Source organism: Harpegnathos saltator, unplaced genomic scaffold (genome assembly GCF_003227715.2).
Source record: "Harpegnathos saltator strain DR-91 unplaced genomic scaffold, Hsal_v8.6 scaffold254, whole genome shotgun sequence".
NCBI classification, from domain to species: Eukaryota; Metazoa; Arthropoda; class Insecta; order Hymenoptera; family Formicidae; genus Harpegnathos; species Harpegnathos saltator.
Genome location: NW_020230044.1, coordinates 190,001 through 204,467, shown reverse-complemented (window position 1 = coordinate 204,467; position 14,467 = coordinate 190,001). Strand labels below are relative to the sequence as shown.

At 44.2% G+C, this 14,467-nt stretch overlaps 1 protein-coding gene across 19 annotated transcripts in view; it reads right to left on the bottom strand.

The window, feature by feature from the left end:
* Window positions 1–3,688: 3,688 nt before the first annotated feature.
* The window catches only part of mmd (disintegrin and metalloproteinase domain-containing protein mind-meld), a 44,319-nt gene continuing 33,540 nt past the window's right edge, over window positions 3,689–14,467 (bottom strand). For 9 of the 19 annotated variants that reach the window (XM_025299172.1, XM_019840904.2, XM_025299173.1 and 6 more), the window contains 7 exons: window positions 13,846–13,998; window positions 11,522–11,593; window positions 9,544–9,674; window positions 8,406–8,736; window positions 7,665–7,778; window positions 6,148–6,354; window positions 3,689–4,342 (listed from right to left, as the gene is read on the bottom strand). In XM_025299172.1, the coding sequence (XP_025154957.1) occupies window positions 3,760–4,342; window positions 6,148–6,354; window positions 7,665–7,778; window positions 8,406–8,736; window positions 9,544–9,674; window positions 11,522–11,593; window positions 13,846–13,998 (1,591 nt within the window). In that variant the 3' untranslated portion in view covers window positions 3,689–3,759. The remainder of the gene's footprint in view (window positions 4,343–6,147; window positions 6,355–7,664; window positions 7,779–8,405; window positions 8,737–9,543; window positions 9,675–11,521; window positions 11,594–13,845; window positions 13,999–14,467) is intronic. The other 10 variants (XM_025299180.1, XM_025299176.1, XM_025299177.1 and 7 more) reach the window with 9 other exon arrangements.

Genomic DNA, 14,467 nt, shown 5'->3' with positions numbered 1-14,467 from the left:
CGGTAGCTGCATTGCCGAACGAACTAGTGCGACAAGCTCACCACCCACCTCGCACCTCGTGCACTTTGTACAGATAAATAGTTCCACCACGGAAGGAAATGAATCACCGCGATTGGTCGACTCAGCTTCCCGAGTGTCCCGCTTGTCGCGCTGTTCGCAGTTGCGTTAGTATTTAGTTTGTAACGATACACCGATCGTTACTAATCGGGCCGCGCGAAATGCATGTCGACCACGGGTCATGCACCCTGCGCAGGATGCAAGCGAGCGGACGAATTGGCAAGCGAGCGAAAAGAACCGCGAGCGAGCGAGAGAAACAAAGGAGCGAGCGAGCACGCGGGACACGCGCGTGGAGGCAAGGACCGCCTCGGCGCGCGCGGCATGCAGACGTCACGTGTATTCCGCGCCACGGGTTACGGAGGGGGAACGATCCAGAGTCGTACGGGCGGCCGATATAAGGCGCCGTGCGACTCACGAGAGACACCTTTCCTTCTGACGTCTCGTCGGAGATAGACGAGACGCCGACCAGCCCGAGAGTTCTCCGGTAGTATAGCGAGTATACTCGTGATTTCCCGGGGCGAGAGTCCTCGCCGCACCTGACACGAGCGTACTCGTGATTTACCGGGGCGAGAGTCCTCGCCGCACGAGCAAGACTGACCTTCGGGGCGGAAACTCCGGAGACCGAAAGACTCCGCACGCGCGCCGATTTTGGGGGCGTCACGGGAGCACGGCGCCGGAATCACGACGACGGGCACGACGGCCGCCCGAGCGAAGAGACGCGAACGAGCGAGCGAGCGAGCGAGCGATCCCCGAACAGACGCGACCGCCGTGTCGTCACGGAGGGAAATCGTGCGACTATAGTCAAGCGACCCAGTTTGCGAACCCACTTACCGCTGCCGTCTCGGCCGACCTCGGCGTGTTATAATTTACTAGCTACCTTATTTTAAATAATAAAGTATTATTTACACACACGCACGAACGTCCATTGAGCACGATCTCTTCCCGCCCCGGGGTTCCGACGGGCCGGATCTCGGCGGAGTCCTATCCAACGCCGTACGCGGGAAGGACTTGCACGAACGCACGCCAGGCGTCACAAGTTATTATGGCGCCGATTACGGGTTGTGTAGTGTGCGCGAGAAATCGTCGCCCGTGATTTCGTGTGATTTTGTCTCGTCGTGGCTGAGTCTCGTGCCTTAAATCGTTGCCGGGAGTGCCGAAAGTAAGTTTTGCTCACGTGTTATGGCGGAATGACGTTCATTCCGTCGCACGAAGTGAAGTGAGATGAATAGTCGGAATGCCGAGGAAAGTTCAATGCGTAAGCGCAGCTCGGTTTTCACGTCGCGGAGCTTCGTTTTCGACTCGTCAACCGAGTCTGGGCTGACGAATTATCATCGAGTTAAACATCGAGGTATGGCATAGTTTTCGTTAAATATTTACTGATGAAAATGTGCATTGTTTGTCGGGAAAGTCGCGAGTAAAGTTTCGAGTAAATTTTTTCTGTCATGGCCGACTTCTTGGAATATTTCAAACGGAACGGACGGTTTCGAAACAGAATATTTTGATTGGCTAGTACGCTAGCGATACGTATTCACCGACATATGCACACATCGAAAATCGCGACCGTTGCATTGCAACGCTTAGTACGTGAATTCGAAAAGCCGACCATGCGTGTTTTCCGCGATTTTGAATCACCAAAGGCGAATATCGGCGTGTGTTGTTTCGTCGAGAGTATCGAAAGCAAATTTCGTGCATTTGTCATGGCGAAGTATCGTCAAGTGGTCGAGAGTAAGAATAAATAAACGAAACCGGGTCGTCGGGAGTGCCGAGTGAAATTACGCGCGTTTGTCGCTTAAGATTTGTATTGTGAGCAAGTGTTGTGAAAAAAATGGCCTGTTAATGTGCAAAGATCAATTTAGTGTTTGTGTTGCGAAAAAGATTAAGTGTCCGAGGATACATTTTGCAAGGAAGGATACCAGAAAACATCGAGGGGTAAGTTTATTTACGTATATCACGCTATAACAATTCGGAGTCGCTGGTCTCGCGATATTGTGTTTATCTCGCGATGATGAAAAGAATTATCCAATGAGAAAATTCATGAAGCTGATCATGATTGTGAAACAAAACATAAGAATCTCATCTAAATATTTTGAAACAATATATTTAATGTTTATTGATATTTTCATTCTTAATAGCTCGTCACATTTTACATCTTAACCGTTAATTTTATTAACCCATTCTGAATGAGCAAACGAAATATTACGTTCAACCCGAAAGCATCAGTTTTTCAAAGAGTCCGCTCGCAGGTCTCTATGATTCTTCGAACTCACTGCCCGTGTAAATGCCTCGTCGATTTTTGGAACTCATGCCGCTTGGGGTAAATTTTAGTATTAGTAGAGTCAGCAAGGGGGCCCCGTGGGCTAGGAGGTAATTGAAGAGCGGTGATAATACCGACTGTTTCAGCTACGCTGAAGATAACACAACATTTATGCCATACTATATTCCAATTTTATCATGGCAATACCATGGTATAAATTACCGGCGATATAAAAATATTATCGACGTATAAATATATATCATCACTATAATAAAAAAAAACTGTTGCATTGCTTGAGCTTCTTTGTGAACTTTTAGAATAGCACTTGTCGATAGCGCTTGTTGAGACAAAGAAAATGACGTCTTATCCGACTTTCTACGATCCTAACCGGAAGTGCGTGAAAAATTAACATTTTTTTCAAAAATGTAAACAATTTTTTCATGCACTTCCGGCGATCATAGAAAGTCGTGTGAGGTGTCATTTTCTTCATCTTAACGAGCGCTACCGATTGCAATTCTAAAAGTTTACAAAAAACGTCTGTCTTAGATTTTCATTAGTTTCATGGTCTCACCACGGCCTCCGTATCGGCCTCCATCAGAGTAGTTTAAGAGTCTAAGAGTCGAGCCCTAAATTCTTCTAAATTGAAATCTTCAAATTCTGAAATTCGAAATTTACAAAATTTAGGCGCTGACGATCGCGCCTCGAGGTGCTGTGGTTTCGATTTTGCCTCTTTTTATCAGAACGATTAGAAGTTAATAAAGTCTACGAGAAATTTTTGCACACAGCGCATCTTGATTGATACTCGTATAATTCTGCAAAAAATATGTAATCCTTATATTCAAGATAGGTATATGTATAGGTAACTAAATACTTTGCTTACTTTTTTCGGTAAGTCGTTCCTTTCTTAATCTTACTACCATTATGTTGATCCAGATGTTATTCAATAACGTCGATATTTTAAAGAATACCAAACACTGCAAAGTTTGAGTAAATCGTTTTACTAATGTTTATTAATAAACATTTCATATAGATTATTTGAATTTATTATAATTTAATATGTGTATTGTTGTTCTTGTGTTGTAATCGTCGCAATTACAGTTTATCGTTATTTACACTATTCAGTATAAAATGCGAGTTCGAGATTAAATCATCGTCGTCATCGTCATCGTCGTCACGCCACTATGCTGATTTATTATTATTATTATTATTATTATTATTATAATTTCTCGTTCTTTCTCTTTCCCTCCCTCCCTCCCTCTCTCTCTCTCTCTCTCTCTCTCTCTCTCTCTCTTTCTCGCTCGCTCTCTCTCGCGCTCGCTCGCTCACTCGCTCGCTCGCTCGCGTTCTCTCTCTCTCTCCCTCCCTCCCTCCCTCCCTCCCTCTCTTCATCCCTCGACTTGTTCCTCTTATTTTCCCTCGGACACTATCTGTCATCGATTAATTAAGTATCAATGCTTGTACTCAGGAAAATGCGTGGGGGGCAGTAGGGCAGTATTTTCGTTATCACTAGTGTTGTTGGTAGTTAATTCTTGAGGGGAACCATTATTCATTATGTTACAATCTAGACTAAAGTAATCGTCTAGTGGGCATTTGTTAATGTTAGGCATGTGATTAACATCGATTCCACGAACTTCGCTTAGCGGTTGCTGTTGTTGCTGGGTTTGAGCATATTCGACCTCGGCGTTGCTGTCGAGATTTTTGTCTGTTTGAGGGGGGGGTGGATAATAGCCACGCTGTTTGATTGGCAGTTGTTCCACCGGCAGTTGGTGTTGCTGTTGCTGTTGCTGTTGCTGCTGCTGCTGCTGCTGCGGCTGCGGCTGCGGCTGCTGCTGCGGCTGTTGCTGTTGCTGCTGCTGCTGCTGCTGCTGCGGCTGCTGCTGCTGCGGCTGCTGTTGCGCCTTCTGCTGCGCCTGTTCCTGCACCGGCAGCTGCATCGAAGGCGGCGGGGGTGGCTGCTGCGGCGGCCGGTGCTGCACTCCATCCTCACTAGTCCACCGGGCTACTTGTTGTTGAGCTTGAATAAATGCATCACTAGAAAATAATAAGATTATACGAGCCCATTGGATCTAGTTCACCGCCACTAATGCTGCATTCGAACGCAGACGTGACAACATTCACAGTAAAGGCCAACGGTGAGAACGGTGAGAAAAGAAAAGAAGAGAGACGTCTCGACGGTTGCGACCTAAGGACAAGGATGTTGGCGCGTTCCTGTGATTGCTTCCCTCTAGAGCTCTGAGCTTCGTTTCTCTCTCCCTCTCCCTCTCTCTCTCCCTCTCCCTCCCTCTCTCTCTCTCTCTCTCTCTCTCTCTCTCTCTCTCTCTCTCTCTCTCTCTTCCTCTCTCACGGACGGTGTGCCGAATAACAGAGCAGAGAAAATATTTTCTTCTTTCTTTCGGAATTCTCCAAAATTTCTTTTCGTTTTTTTGCTCGACGACGATCATGTTTAATCGCGACCAGCTTTCGCGTGAATCGGCGTCAAATTTACTTGACACTCTTCAGATTTAATGTGTAACATTAAGGTCTTTACAAGATTTAAGAGAAATGATTGTCAACGACTGTGAAATCTAACTCTTTCTTGGTCTGGTTCTGGAAAGTCTGAACACGTCACGTGCACTCACACTGACCGAAACGTCAATCAAAACATTTAAAGCGCGTGCAAAGCTCAGCAGCTCGTCACTACGATCGCTAATTCAGATTCAACACTTGTCATAACACACTACCTCCGAACGTATTAACATAGAAAAGTCTTCAGATAAGGATAAGTGCGCACATCGATCGTGCGTAAATCGTCTCGATTGAAAGATGAAGTCGAGAGAGATGTCTTACAGCCGCCCAAACGATCGAGAGACTCGTCCGTTGTGGTTTTACACGAGTCTTGCAATATGTAAAAGCACTACGAAAGCAATATGCGCGAAATATTCGACCATGTCGGCCGACCGGACTGGACTCGACAGAGTATCTCAGATCTACCGAATCTCTCTTTCTCTCATTTGACGGATTTTTGGCGGACGGTGAAAGTTAACCGGACGAGGAAAGCGCAAGATTGTCCATAGTTGTTCGTGAAACGCGCAACATTTCTTTCTCGCTCTCTGCTAGGCTGCACTCGTGATGTGAAATATTCGATAAATCTGAGACACGTTAAAACGAGTTCATTCATCAGACTTGTGTGTTGTTGTTGTTGTTGTTGTTGTTGTTGTTGTTTAGGAGCAACATTCACAGCGCAGAAGCAAACGGAAAGAGCATGCAGACCTTCTCGTGTGCATTTTCGCTTTTCTCTCGTCGAAATTTCGCAACATACATTGCAATCGATTACCGCTCCCGATGAAAACGAACATGATAATTAAGCGTTCGTAATATGCGACGCAATTACAAACGCTTCGCAATTGCGGGCATGCAAATTGAAAGTCGTATGCCGAGTCCATTTATACTTTGCGCAGATTTCAAGTTCTGCAGCCAGTGATAACATGCCTCTCGTGATATACGCGCGATCTTTTACCATCGTTAAACAATATATTCTCGCCGCGATATCGTTACTTTGCCTGTCTCGATACTTCTTCGTTAGAAAATTGCGCCTGTCTCTTGTCAATTCTTTTCACGACACGACGCGCAATACAGTGCGATTTTCGCACATCACGTTGCGACGATATTGTTCCGTTTCTCTTTATCTTTTTTTTTTTCCCTTTCTTTCTGGACAAGACGACATGCACCATCCTTATCTGAGGTATACGCGAGCTATCGTGGAATTCGTGATATAGACATGATATAGTTGACGAGTCGTTATCGGTGGATAATCACTACGTGAAGCCGGGTTTTCGTGATGCAAGAATCTGCGATACCTTTCACAATCGGGTGTTTCACCCCTAGTATTTGAGCCTCTGTCAGGGTCGGCAGTTTCATAGATACCCTCCTCCTCGTGCATTTGATGGGAGTGTTGATGGGTGTGTTGATGGTTGCCGTAAGGACTTCGGGATGTCGGCTGACGGTATCTACCGTAGACGAATCTACTAGCGTCCTCGTCGCGGCCGCGGCTACATCTTCTGCTTCTACGTAGGAAATCCAATCAATTCCTGCATAAGTCGAGCTGTCCCCCTCGCCCCCCCTCGCCCCCCCCCCCCCTCTCTCTCTCTCTCTCTCTCTCTCTCTCTCTCTCTCTCTCTCTCTCTCTCTCTCTCTCTCTCTCTCTCTCTCTCTCTCTCTCTCTCTCTCTCTCTCTCTCTCTCTCTCTCTCTCTCTCTACACGACGCACTTTTCAAACTTTATTTGGCGTTATAATTTACCGCTCTCTAGTCGACATCTCAATTAAATAATAATTACCCGTTGACAATCGTGCTCGTTACGATCACTTAGTATAAACAGACTCCGCATTATCCCTCGAGTATACTGTCCGCGTGTAGTATTTTATTAGTAATTCATTACCAAGTCCTACTTTAGGCGAGAGATCATATCCTCTCTTTTCTCTGTTATCTGCTCACGCGCATCATTGTAATCTACGGTTTCGCAGAACATGGCACGAATATAGTGTTTGATATACATAAATAAATGCGTCGAGTCTGACAGCCTTCTGATGCGCAAGATAGGAAGCAGAATAAGATAATAAATTAACCCTCTCATTCTGAATTTCATTCTCGAATATTTCTAGTTACCAATGTCCAAACCAATTGCATCAGTTCACACGCTTGTTCGTCTTTATTTTGCACTGTTTCTCCGTATTTAATTTCGAACGCGTTAACCGAATTTGACGTAAAATTGATTCTATTTTTGTAATTGCTCATATTCGGGCAAGATAATACATCTTAAGGAGAAAAGGGGACAGGAAGAATAACGACTACAATTATTATTGAAAAGCAAGAAAACTTCTGGGTCTAATTTTGTAAAAATAAAGACGTAATATAGTGCGTTGCGAGTTGAGATGCAATTGAAATAAGGACGATATGAAAATATATTTCGTATATTTTCCTCGAACAACTGATTGAGTATGAGAGGATTAAGATAATAAGTTGGCGAAAGAGGAGAAAGTAAGCAATTCACAGTGAGAGTTATGGCAGCGTGTGAAATGTCTGCTATAAATGTCTGCTGACAATAATTGTGATTAACAAAGTATGAAGAAGCTCAAACGTACCGAAGCCGATCGCTCCGATAAGTAATTCGACATTGTCAAATTGAAGAAAAAAAAGGAATGTCTAATTTACAAATCATTGTTGCTAAGAGTCCAGGAATATTTCTCGGTGTTCTCGTGATGGACACATTCTTATAGCTCGAAATCATTGTCTCCGTATTGCCTCGAAATTAAGATTCTTTGTCTGAGTTTGTAGTCGGAAGCTCGCGTGTACTCGTTTCCTTCGCAAATTCTTACCCTTGAGACGACTCGCTACAGACGGAAGAATCGATTCTGTAGTGTCGATCCGGCTCGCCCTCGGATATTCGAATCTCCTCGGATCCACTCGGACTCATCTGGCCAGTCATGTATCTGATGACAGGATTGATCGTTAGAGTCTCGCAAGTTTCGCAAAAAGACAAGAAGAGAAAGAGAAAAAAGAAACTGTATCTCAAGGTACAGATTACTCGAAAGTGCATTTTGTCGAGAGAGACGGAATATCAAAAACTGTCTGTTGCTATCTTGCTTGCACGCCTCAAAACAGCTATCCTCATCTGTCTTTGCGCACAATTCGAAAGAAACTAATCTTTACTCCGTTTACATGTTTATAACAAATTTCAGTTGCAACCTTCGATTGAAATCATCAACGTAATTATACATTCGCGTTTATGGACTGTTATTTGTTTAGATAAATATTTCTTGTTGTGAAAAAAAAAAGAAGAATAAAGAGAGAGAGAGAGAGAGAGAGAGAGAGAGAGAGAGAGAGAGAGAGAGAGAGAGAGAGCAGAGAGCAGAGAGCAGAGAGCAGAGAGCAGAGAGCAGAGAGACGAAAACAACCAAAGACTTACGTTATGACATTATGATTGTTAAATGACAATGACCTACGAGATAATGCCTGTTTCGACTACTTGATATCATTTCCTGTGTGCTCAAGTCAAGTAAAATCTCGAGAGGAGAGGGGAGAATGCCTGGACTTCTGAATCGCACGGACTTTTTTACCTCGCAGTATGATGCTCGAGCTGACGAATGATATCCTCGAGATTACGTATACGGATGGTGCCGCACGGCGGTTGCAGCTCCTCATCTTCCTCTTCGTCCTCCTGGTTGTCGATGCCATTGTCCTGGCCGTCGGTGTCCTTGCGATACATGTCGGGATAGCCGCACTCGGCCAATGATTTGCGCAAGGCGTCTTCGTCCAGATTTCCGCTGCCCGAAGGAGTACCGGAATCACCGCGGCTCGCTGCGTTCTTCAGCACCTCGAGTACGTTGTCGTGGTAGCTGTTCAATTGATTCAGGGTCCTTTGCACGTCGAATCCGCCGCTACTTAGTCCTGGCGAGCAAGTGTCTCGAGTTACCGCTCCATAACGAAGACTCTTGGCACGAGTTTGTGTTTGTGAACTCTCTCATGCGCGATCTGCCTATATCCTCTTTCTCTTTCTCTCTCTCTCTCTCTCTCCCTCTTTGAAAAATATAACTTACTAGCCGTTGTTACTTGATTTGAACATGTATCGCGAAATGTAAAATTGACATCTCGGGTGATTAATCAGCGCATGAGAGAGTCAAGTCCTTCTTCTTAGAGATAGAAGATCCTCTTAAGATAGACCTTTTATATATATATATATATATATATATATATGTATATGTATTAACCCCTTATACATTTGACAATTTATACCATTACGGGGGGTATTTACTATGGCACACACGCTTAGTCACTCGATTCTCTGTGGTAACTCCGTGATAACTCACCGAGTGTAAAGCAGAACTACGAAATAGAGTCGAGGCGTAACTTATAAAGGTTATTAACGTTCGTGAAGGATCGATGCGAGAAGCTCGTACTTCTGAACGGATCGAAAGTTAACCGTGCTCTGTCTGAACGTGTCTGAGCGCACTCAGGACTCCGAACAGTACGACTGACTTTAGGATCCTGTGTTGCAACAGGCGTTAAATTTAACAGGCGGATAACAGTGAATGACAAGAGAGAGTGCATGTTTATATAACTTAGGCGATAACTTGGATAACCACAAGCTCGGCTAACGATCGTTCAGCTCGAGCTCCCGTCACAGCTACTCTTCACGCCGACACATCGTGAGTCATCACGCCCACTTGTTGTTACAACTATCAGGCATTACAATACCGTAACCACCGTGTTTCTTTAAAATTCCCTTCTCAGGCAACTTTGTGTGATTGTTTGGTGGAAGATCAATGAAAGAGACAACCTCCTCTGCTCCCGTACCTCCATCTTCCTCCTCCTGCTGTTTATGCTCCCTGAAAAACGGATCGCGCACATGTCAGCGGTTCACCTCGATCCTCGCGTCTTCGATGTAAAAAAAAAAAAGAAAAAAAAAAGAGAAAAGAAAAAACCGTGCTACTCTTCATTTTCGTGAAAAGAAAGAGGTGCGGCAGCTCAATCGAGTCAAAATCGATTCAAGAGTGTTCGAGCATTTGCGTCGTAAAGTAAGAGAAAAGAGAAGTTTCCAATCCTTAGAGACTCCCATTTACAACATTGTCCGGCGTTATATGATACTTACTTGTAACAAAGAGTATCGTTATATATCAATAATCCCACACGCGTAACTTTTTTGTTTTTCTGTTTTGTTTTTCTTTCTTTTTTTTTTCTTTTTTTCCTTTTTTTTTCCTTTTTGGTTATTAACACGAGGAAACGTTTCGTCGTTTCGTCGTTTCCTTCACTGACGCTCGCGGTATCAAGTGCAGATATATCGAATAAAAGCGTGCGAAAGTTCAAGAGTTCGTACATATTCCTTGGAAGCGATAGGTAAAAGACACATGTCGCCAGCTGTTGCGATTTGTTCAACGCGACTTACTGCCTCAGCGTATACTTTTGTGTGTGCTCTTTTCACAAACTGGGAAAGGGAAGCTTGCATTTTCGGCGGCGACTCGTGAGAAACAAATTGCTTCAGTTTACGATAGATCCGATAGATTGCGGTTCAACAACGGTTTGCTTTGCGCAAACAATACTTGGTCTTGAGCGAGATTCGAACCAAGAGACATTTTTTTTCTCGGTGGATTTTGGTGGCATGACATTAAGGGGACTCGACTCGGAATCGAGTTCTCGGCTGTTACAATTGATCAATATCTCGCGTTGATTGACCAAGCTCGCGTCTAGTTAACGAAAATGACCGTTGACCGATGCTTTCGGCACGAGGTATGAGGACATCGAGCGCGAGGGATCAGCTGTCCGCGAAAATACGCACAGCACGGCACGGCGGTGATTAACGCGGGATTAATAATCAATGACAATTAAGAATTAATGAATAACGGCTGACGTCATGGCAGCGTCGCGTCGCATACAGTGTCCCAGATTCCACTGCCGACTGCCCTGCAGGAGAGAAGGGAGGTGGAACAGCGGATAGTATATAACGATACTGGGGCCGGACACCTCGCACTAGTGCACCCCCATCTCAGCATGCAGTGAATGAAGAAGAAACAAGAAAAACAACAGCATAATAGTGAAACGATAGAGATGTTACGTTGCAGTAGGGACAGCAATAAGCATGCGTAGGGATCGAATCGTTCGTTATCCGATAATAACGGTTCGACCGCAGCGTGTGTGTTGTATGCTTTCAGCTGAATTCAGTCGAGATTGCGAGATTAGTGCAGCAGATAATGGCTTCGTGCGAGTGTTACAAATTACGAGAGAGAGGAATCACGCGCGCGCGCGCGTCGAACCGCGAGAGCGACGCGTGGCTATTCCGCTTCCGCCGGCTATTTCCGTATCGTATCGTATCGGGGCGCAAATGAATGATTATAGGTGATCAATGATCGGTCGAATCGGAACGATCGTTGATGATGCTTCGATGCTTCGATGTGGTCCAAGTAAGGAATAATAACCGTTGCACACGATTACGTACGGACGCGCGGCGTAACTCTGTCGGCATTTGACTGTTGAACGATTTGACGAACTTGGGACTCGGAGAGAGACTTTAACGAGACGATCGACAGGCCGAATACCATGCTCCGCCATGTTGTGTGCGGCCAATTGTCACGAGAAAGCCGGCGGGTCAAATCGACGTTAAAACGGAGAAAAGAAAGACGGGACTCCTTGTTTGGACCAACGTGACAGTGAGGAAAACGGCGAGACACATGAGACTTACTTGACTCTTGGCCCGTCGGTGGCGGCGACGTTATTCGGGGGTCGAAACAGCACGCGCTGGGTCTCGCCGCGGCTAGAAATATACTAATATAGGCATGCCGCGGCTATTCTTATTAACCCTCAATTACCGTGCACACCGTTGTTTAACCTGTTGTACTCATCTCAATTCTGACCGCGACCAGGAAACGCGAACATTTTCTCCGCACACGGTCTCTCTCTCTCTCTCTCTCTCTCTCTCTCTCTCTCTCTCTCTCTCTCTCTCTCTCTCTCCCCTTCCCCCCTCTCCATCCCTCCCTCTCCCCCACTCCCCCTCTCCCTATCTCCCCCCCTCCCTGAATACGCACGGAAAATGTTTTCTTCGCTTCGTTTATCCACTTACGGAATAATTTTTTTCGCCAATTCGTGTCGTAGCGTGTCAATGTGATACGTAACCACGGTAAAGATCTCACGATAAAAGTTTACAGTATTTGCTTTCTTTTTTTAATTTTTCGAGAGCACGTGTGAGAGGGAGTGCACGCGATAGCTTGCTTTTTTCTCATTAACGTTAATACTTAATCTGAATTTAGGATAATTTTTTGGAAAATGATTTTGTTCGAAGAGAGAAATAAATTTCCAGGTCGACATGGTGACGTTCGGAATATACGTCCACGAGAATAAACATAACAACTGTGTAAATCGCGATGAATGCAACTCTAGAATACTCAAACTGAACCACCTGTACTATAGGTTCAGCGTTGTGCCCTTCGTAATAATTGAGGATTAATAAAATTCTGTAACGCTGGCTTCCACTTCTTTACTTTCGGAATAAAAAAAGAATAAAAGATCAAACGGCGCTCGTAATTTTCTGTCGTTCGCGCGCTTCGACGTCATTGCTGATAAACACAAAATATCTTAATTATATGTTTATGTTCTTTCTCATATGCCGAACGCGCGATTTATCTCGATTATTAGAGTCAAAAATTTTCGAAAAGTCCAATTATGATACTGTTAAAATTTCGATCACTCTGTAATACGTGCTAGATCAAAGTTCCTGAGAAAAGGACTCGTGTAAAAAAAAAAGAAAGAAAAACATATCTACATATGCTAATTTTAAATTTCTGCTTAATGATATGTCATTTGGACATATTTTCGTAATCCTTGGAAAAATTTTATCTTGTACTCCTAGAATATCATACAATTTACCGTATCAGGAAAATCATTACAAAGCGCATACTAAAGCTGATGTGAAATTGAGGAGTCGACATTTACCTGAAATAAAAAGGCATCGGACTCCAAAGTCACATTGATCCAAGCAGACCTTAGCTCAGTTTTTACAAAAGCTGTTTGCGCAGTTTCAACAGTAAGCGTAATTTGTTACACAGGATGGGCCAAAAGTATCATGGGAACCTCACACGAAGAAAGGAAAACAGAGAGAGAGAGAGAGAGAGAGAGAGAGAGAGAGAGAGAGAGAGTGTGTGTGTGTGTGTGTGTTTCGGAAACTGGTAATTTTGGCCCTTCCCGTTGCTACTAAATTACAAATAGATACTGCAGACTTCGTTCATCGCTATGCTACAATGTTCCTCGAAAACGATCGAACGACAGAAGCATCTCGAGCTGCAATCAATTCTACATCATACATTGAAAACAGAAAGAAGAGAAACGGATGATACTTGTTTGTACATTGGTAGGACGAATTCTGGGACATCGCGATGAATCGCGACAAGAAGATACGCTTTGACATGCATGTCGCGAAATTCGCCGATCGCGGGAAATGATGAGAAACAAGATGTAAGATGTAATGTGAAACAAGATGTAAGATGTAATGAGATGTTCGTATTAATGTACACTCATGTGTAATGGAGTAGCTCGCAATGGAGGGCACCGCGAGGACGGCTTTAATCCGAAATTTTAAGAAAAAAAGAAACGTCATCTTGCTTAATCGGGACTCGATTAGGATCGTATTGAAATCATAAAAATTTATCCGTCATTTTCTTTCTCGGATCTCGGACTCTTTTTCTCTTCCTTTAACATTTATCAACGATTCATTAACGCAACATTCAAGCTTCAAAACAAGAGAATTGACCAATTCTCTCGAACGAGCACAGGCACGGTGTTATCCAATTTTTCATGTGGGACATTTAGAACTCGCTTTATATCGCAAGTCACGCATAGTCGCGAATCCTTGGAATCAATTCCATACTCGGAGTATGGATACACCCATAGAAACTCACTCAAACTCAATTTCTCAATATAAATTTCCGACATCCACGCGATCGCGTTAAAAAACACTCTGTAACCCAATTTGGTCACCGACTCGCAGAATAAGCAACGAAATGATCGTCGTACCTGTATTGAGGCATTCTGCCGAAGGTAAGGATCTTGTTGACGGTGTCCAGCGCCGCGGCTTCCGCATGATGATTGCCAGAAACGCCGCTGTAGCTCTTCTGCGGCGGCTTCTTTGAGTATGGCGGGTCATACTTCTGGACGGTGCCCTTTCTTCTGCGGGAAATGCCCCGATTATGATGACTTACCGACTCAAGTCGCAGAAATAAAATGACGAAGCGCATGCAAGCCAGCGGAGGATTCGTCTCGAATATCGAATAAATTTTGGGGATTTTTCATCATCAAACGTCAAGAGGGACCATCAGATCGCGGCATTGATGCGTTAAAAGTCTTCAGTAGTCATTAGAGTTTAGCTGCTATGATGTATGACTGATTATTTGGAAGTAGTTAGTAGTTGTAAAATAAAGGGCTTAGTTTTACCGTTAATTAAATGTCAATCAACATCCAAGAATTACCTGGGGAACATCCAATTGTTCCGTAAATAAAATATAGATGTGTGTAAATACTGTTAACAAAAGATAGTTGATCGATACATTTCGGACATACGACGAGCCGGCGAAAGTGCGGATTTCGAAGAAACAACGCTTATGTAAACCCAGTAATGTCAACATCTTCCATAAAGCTA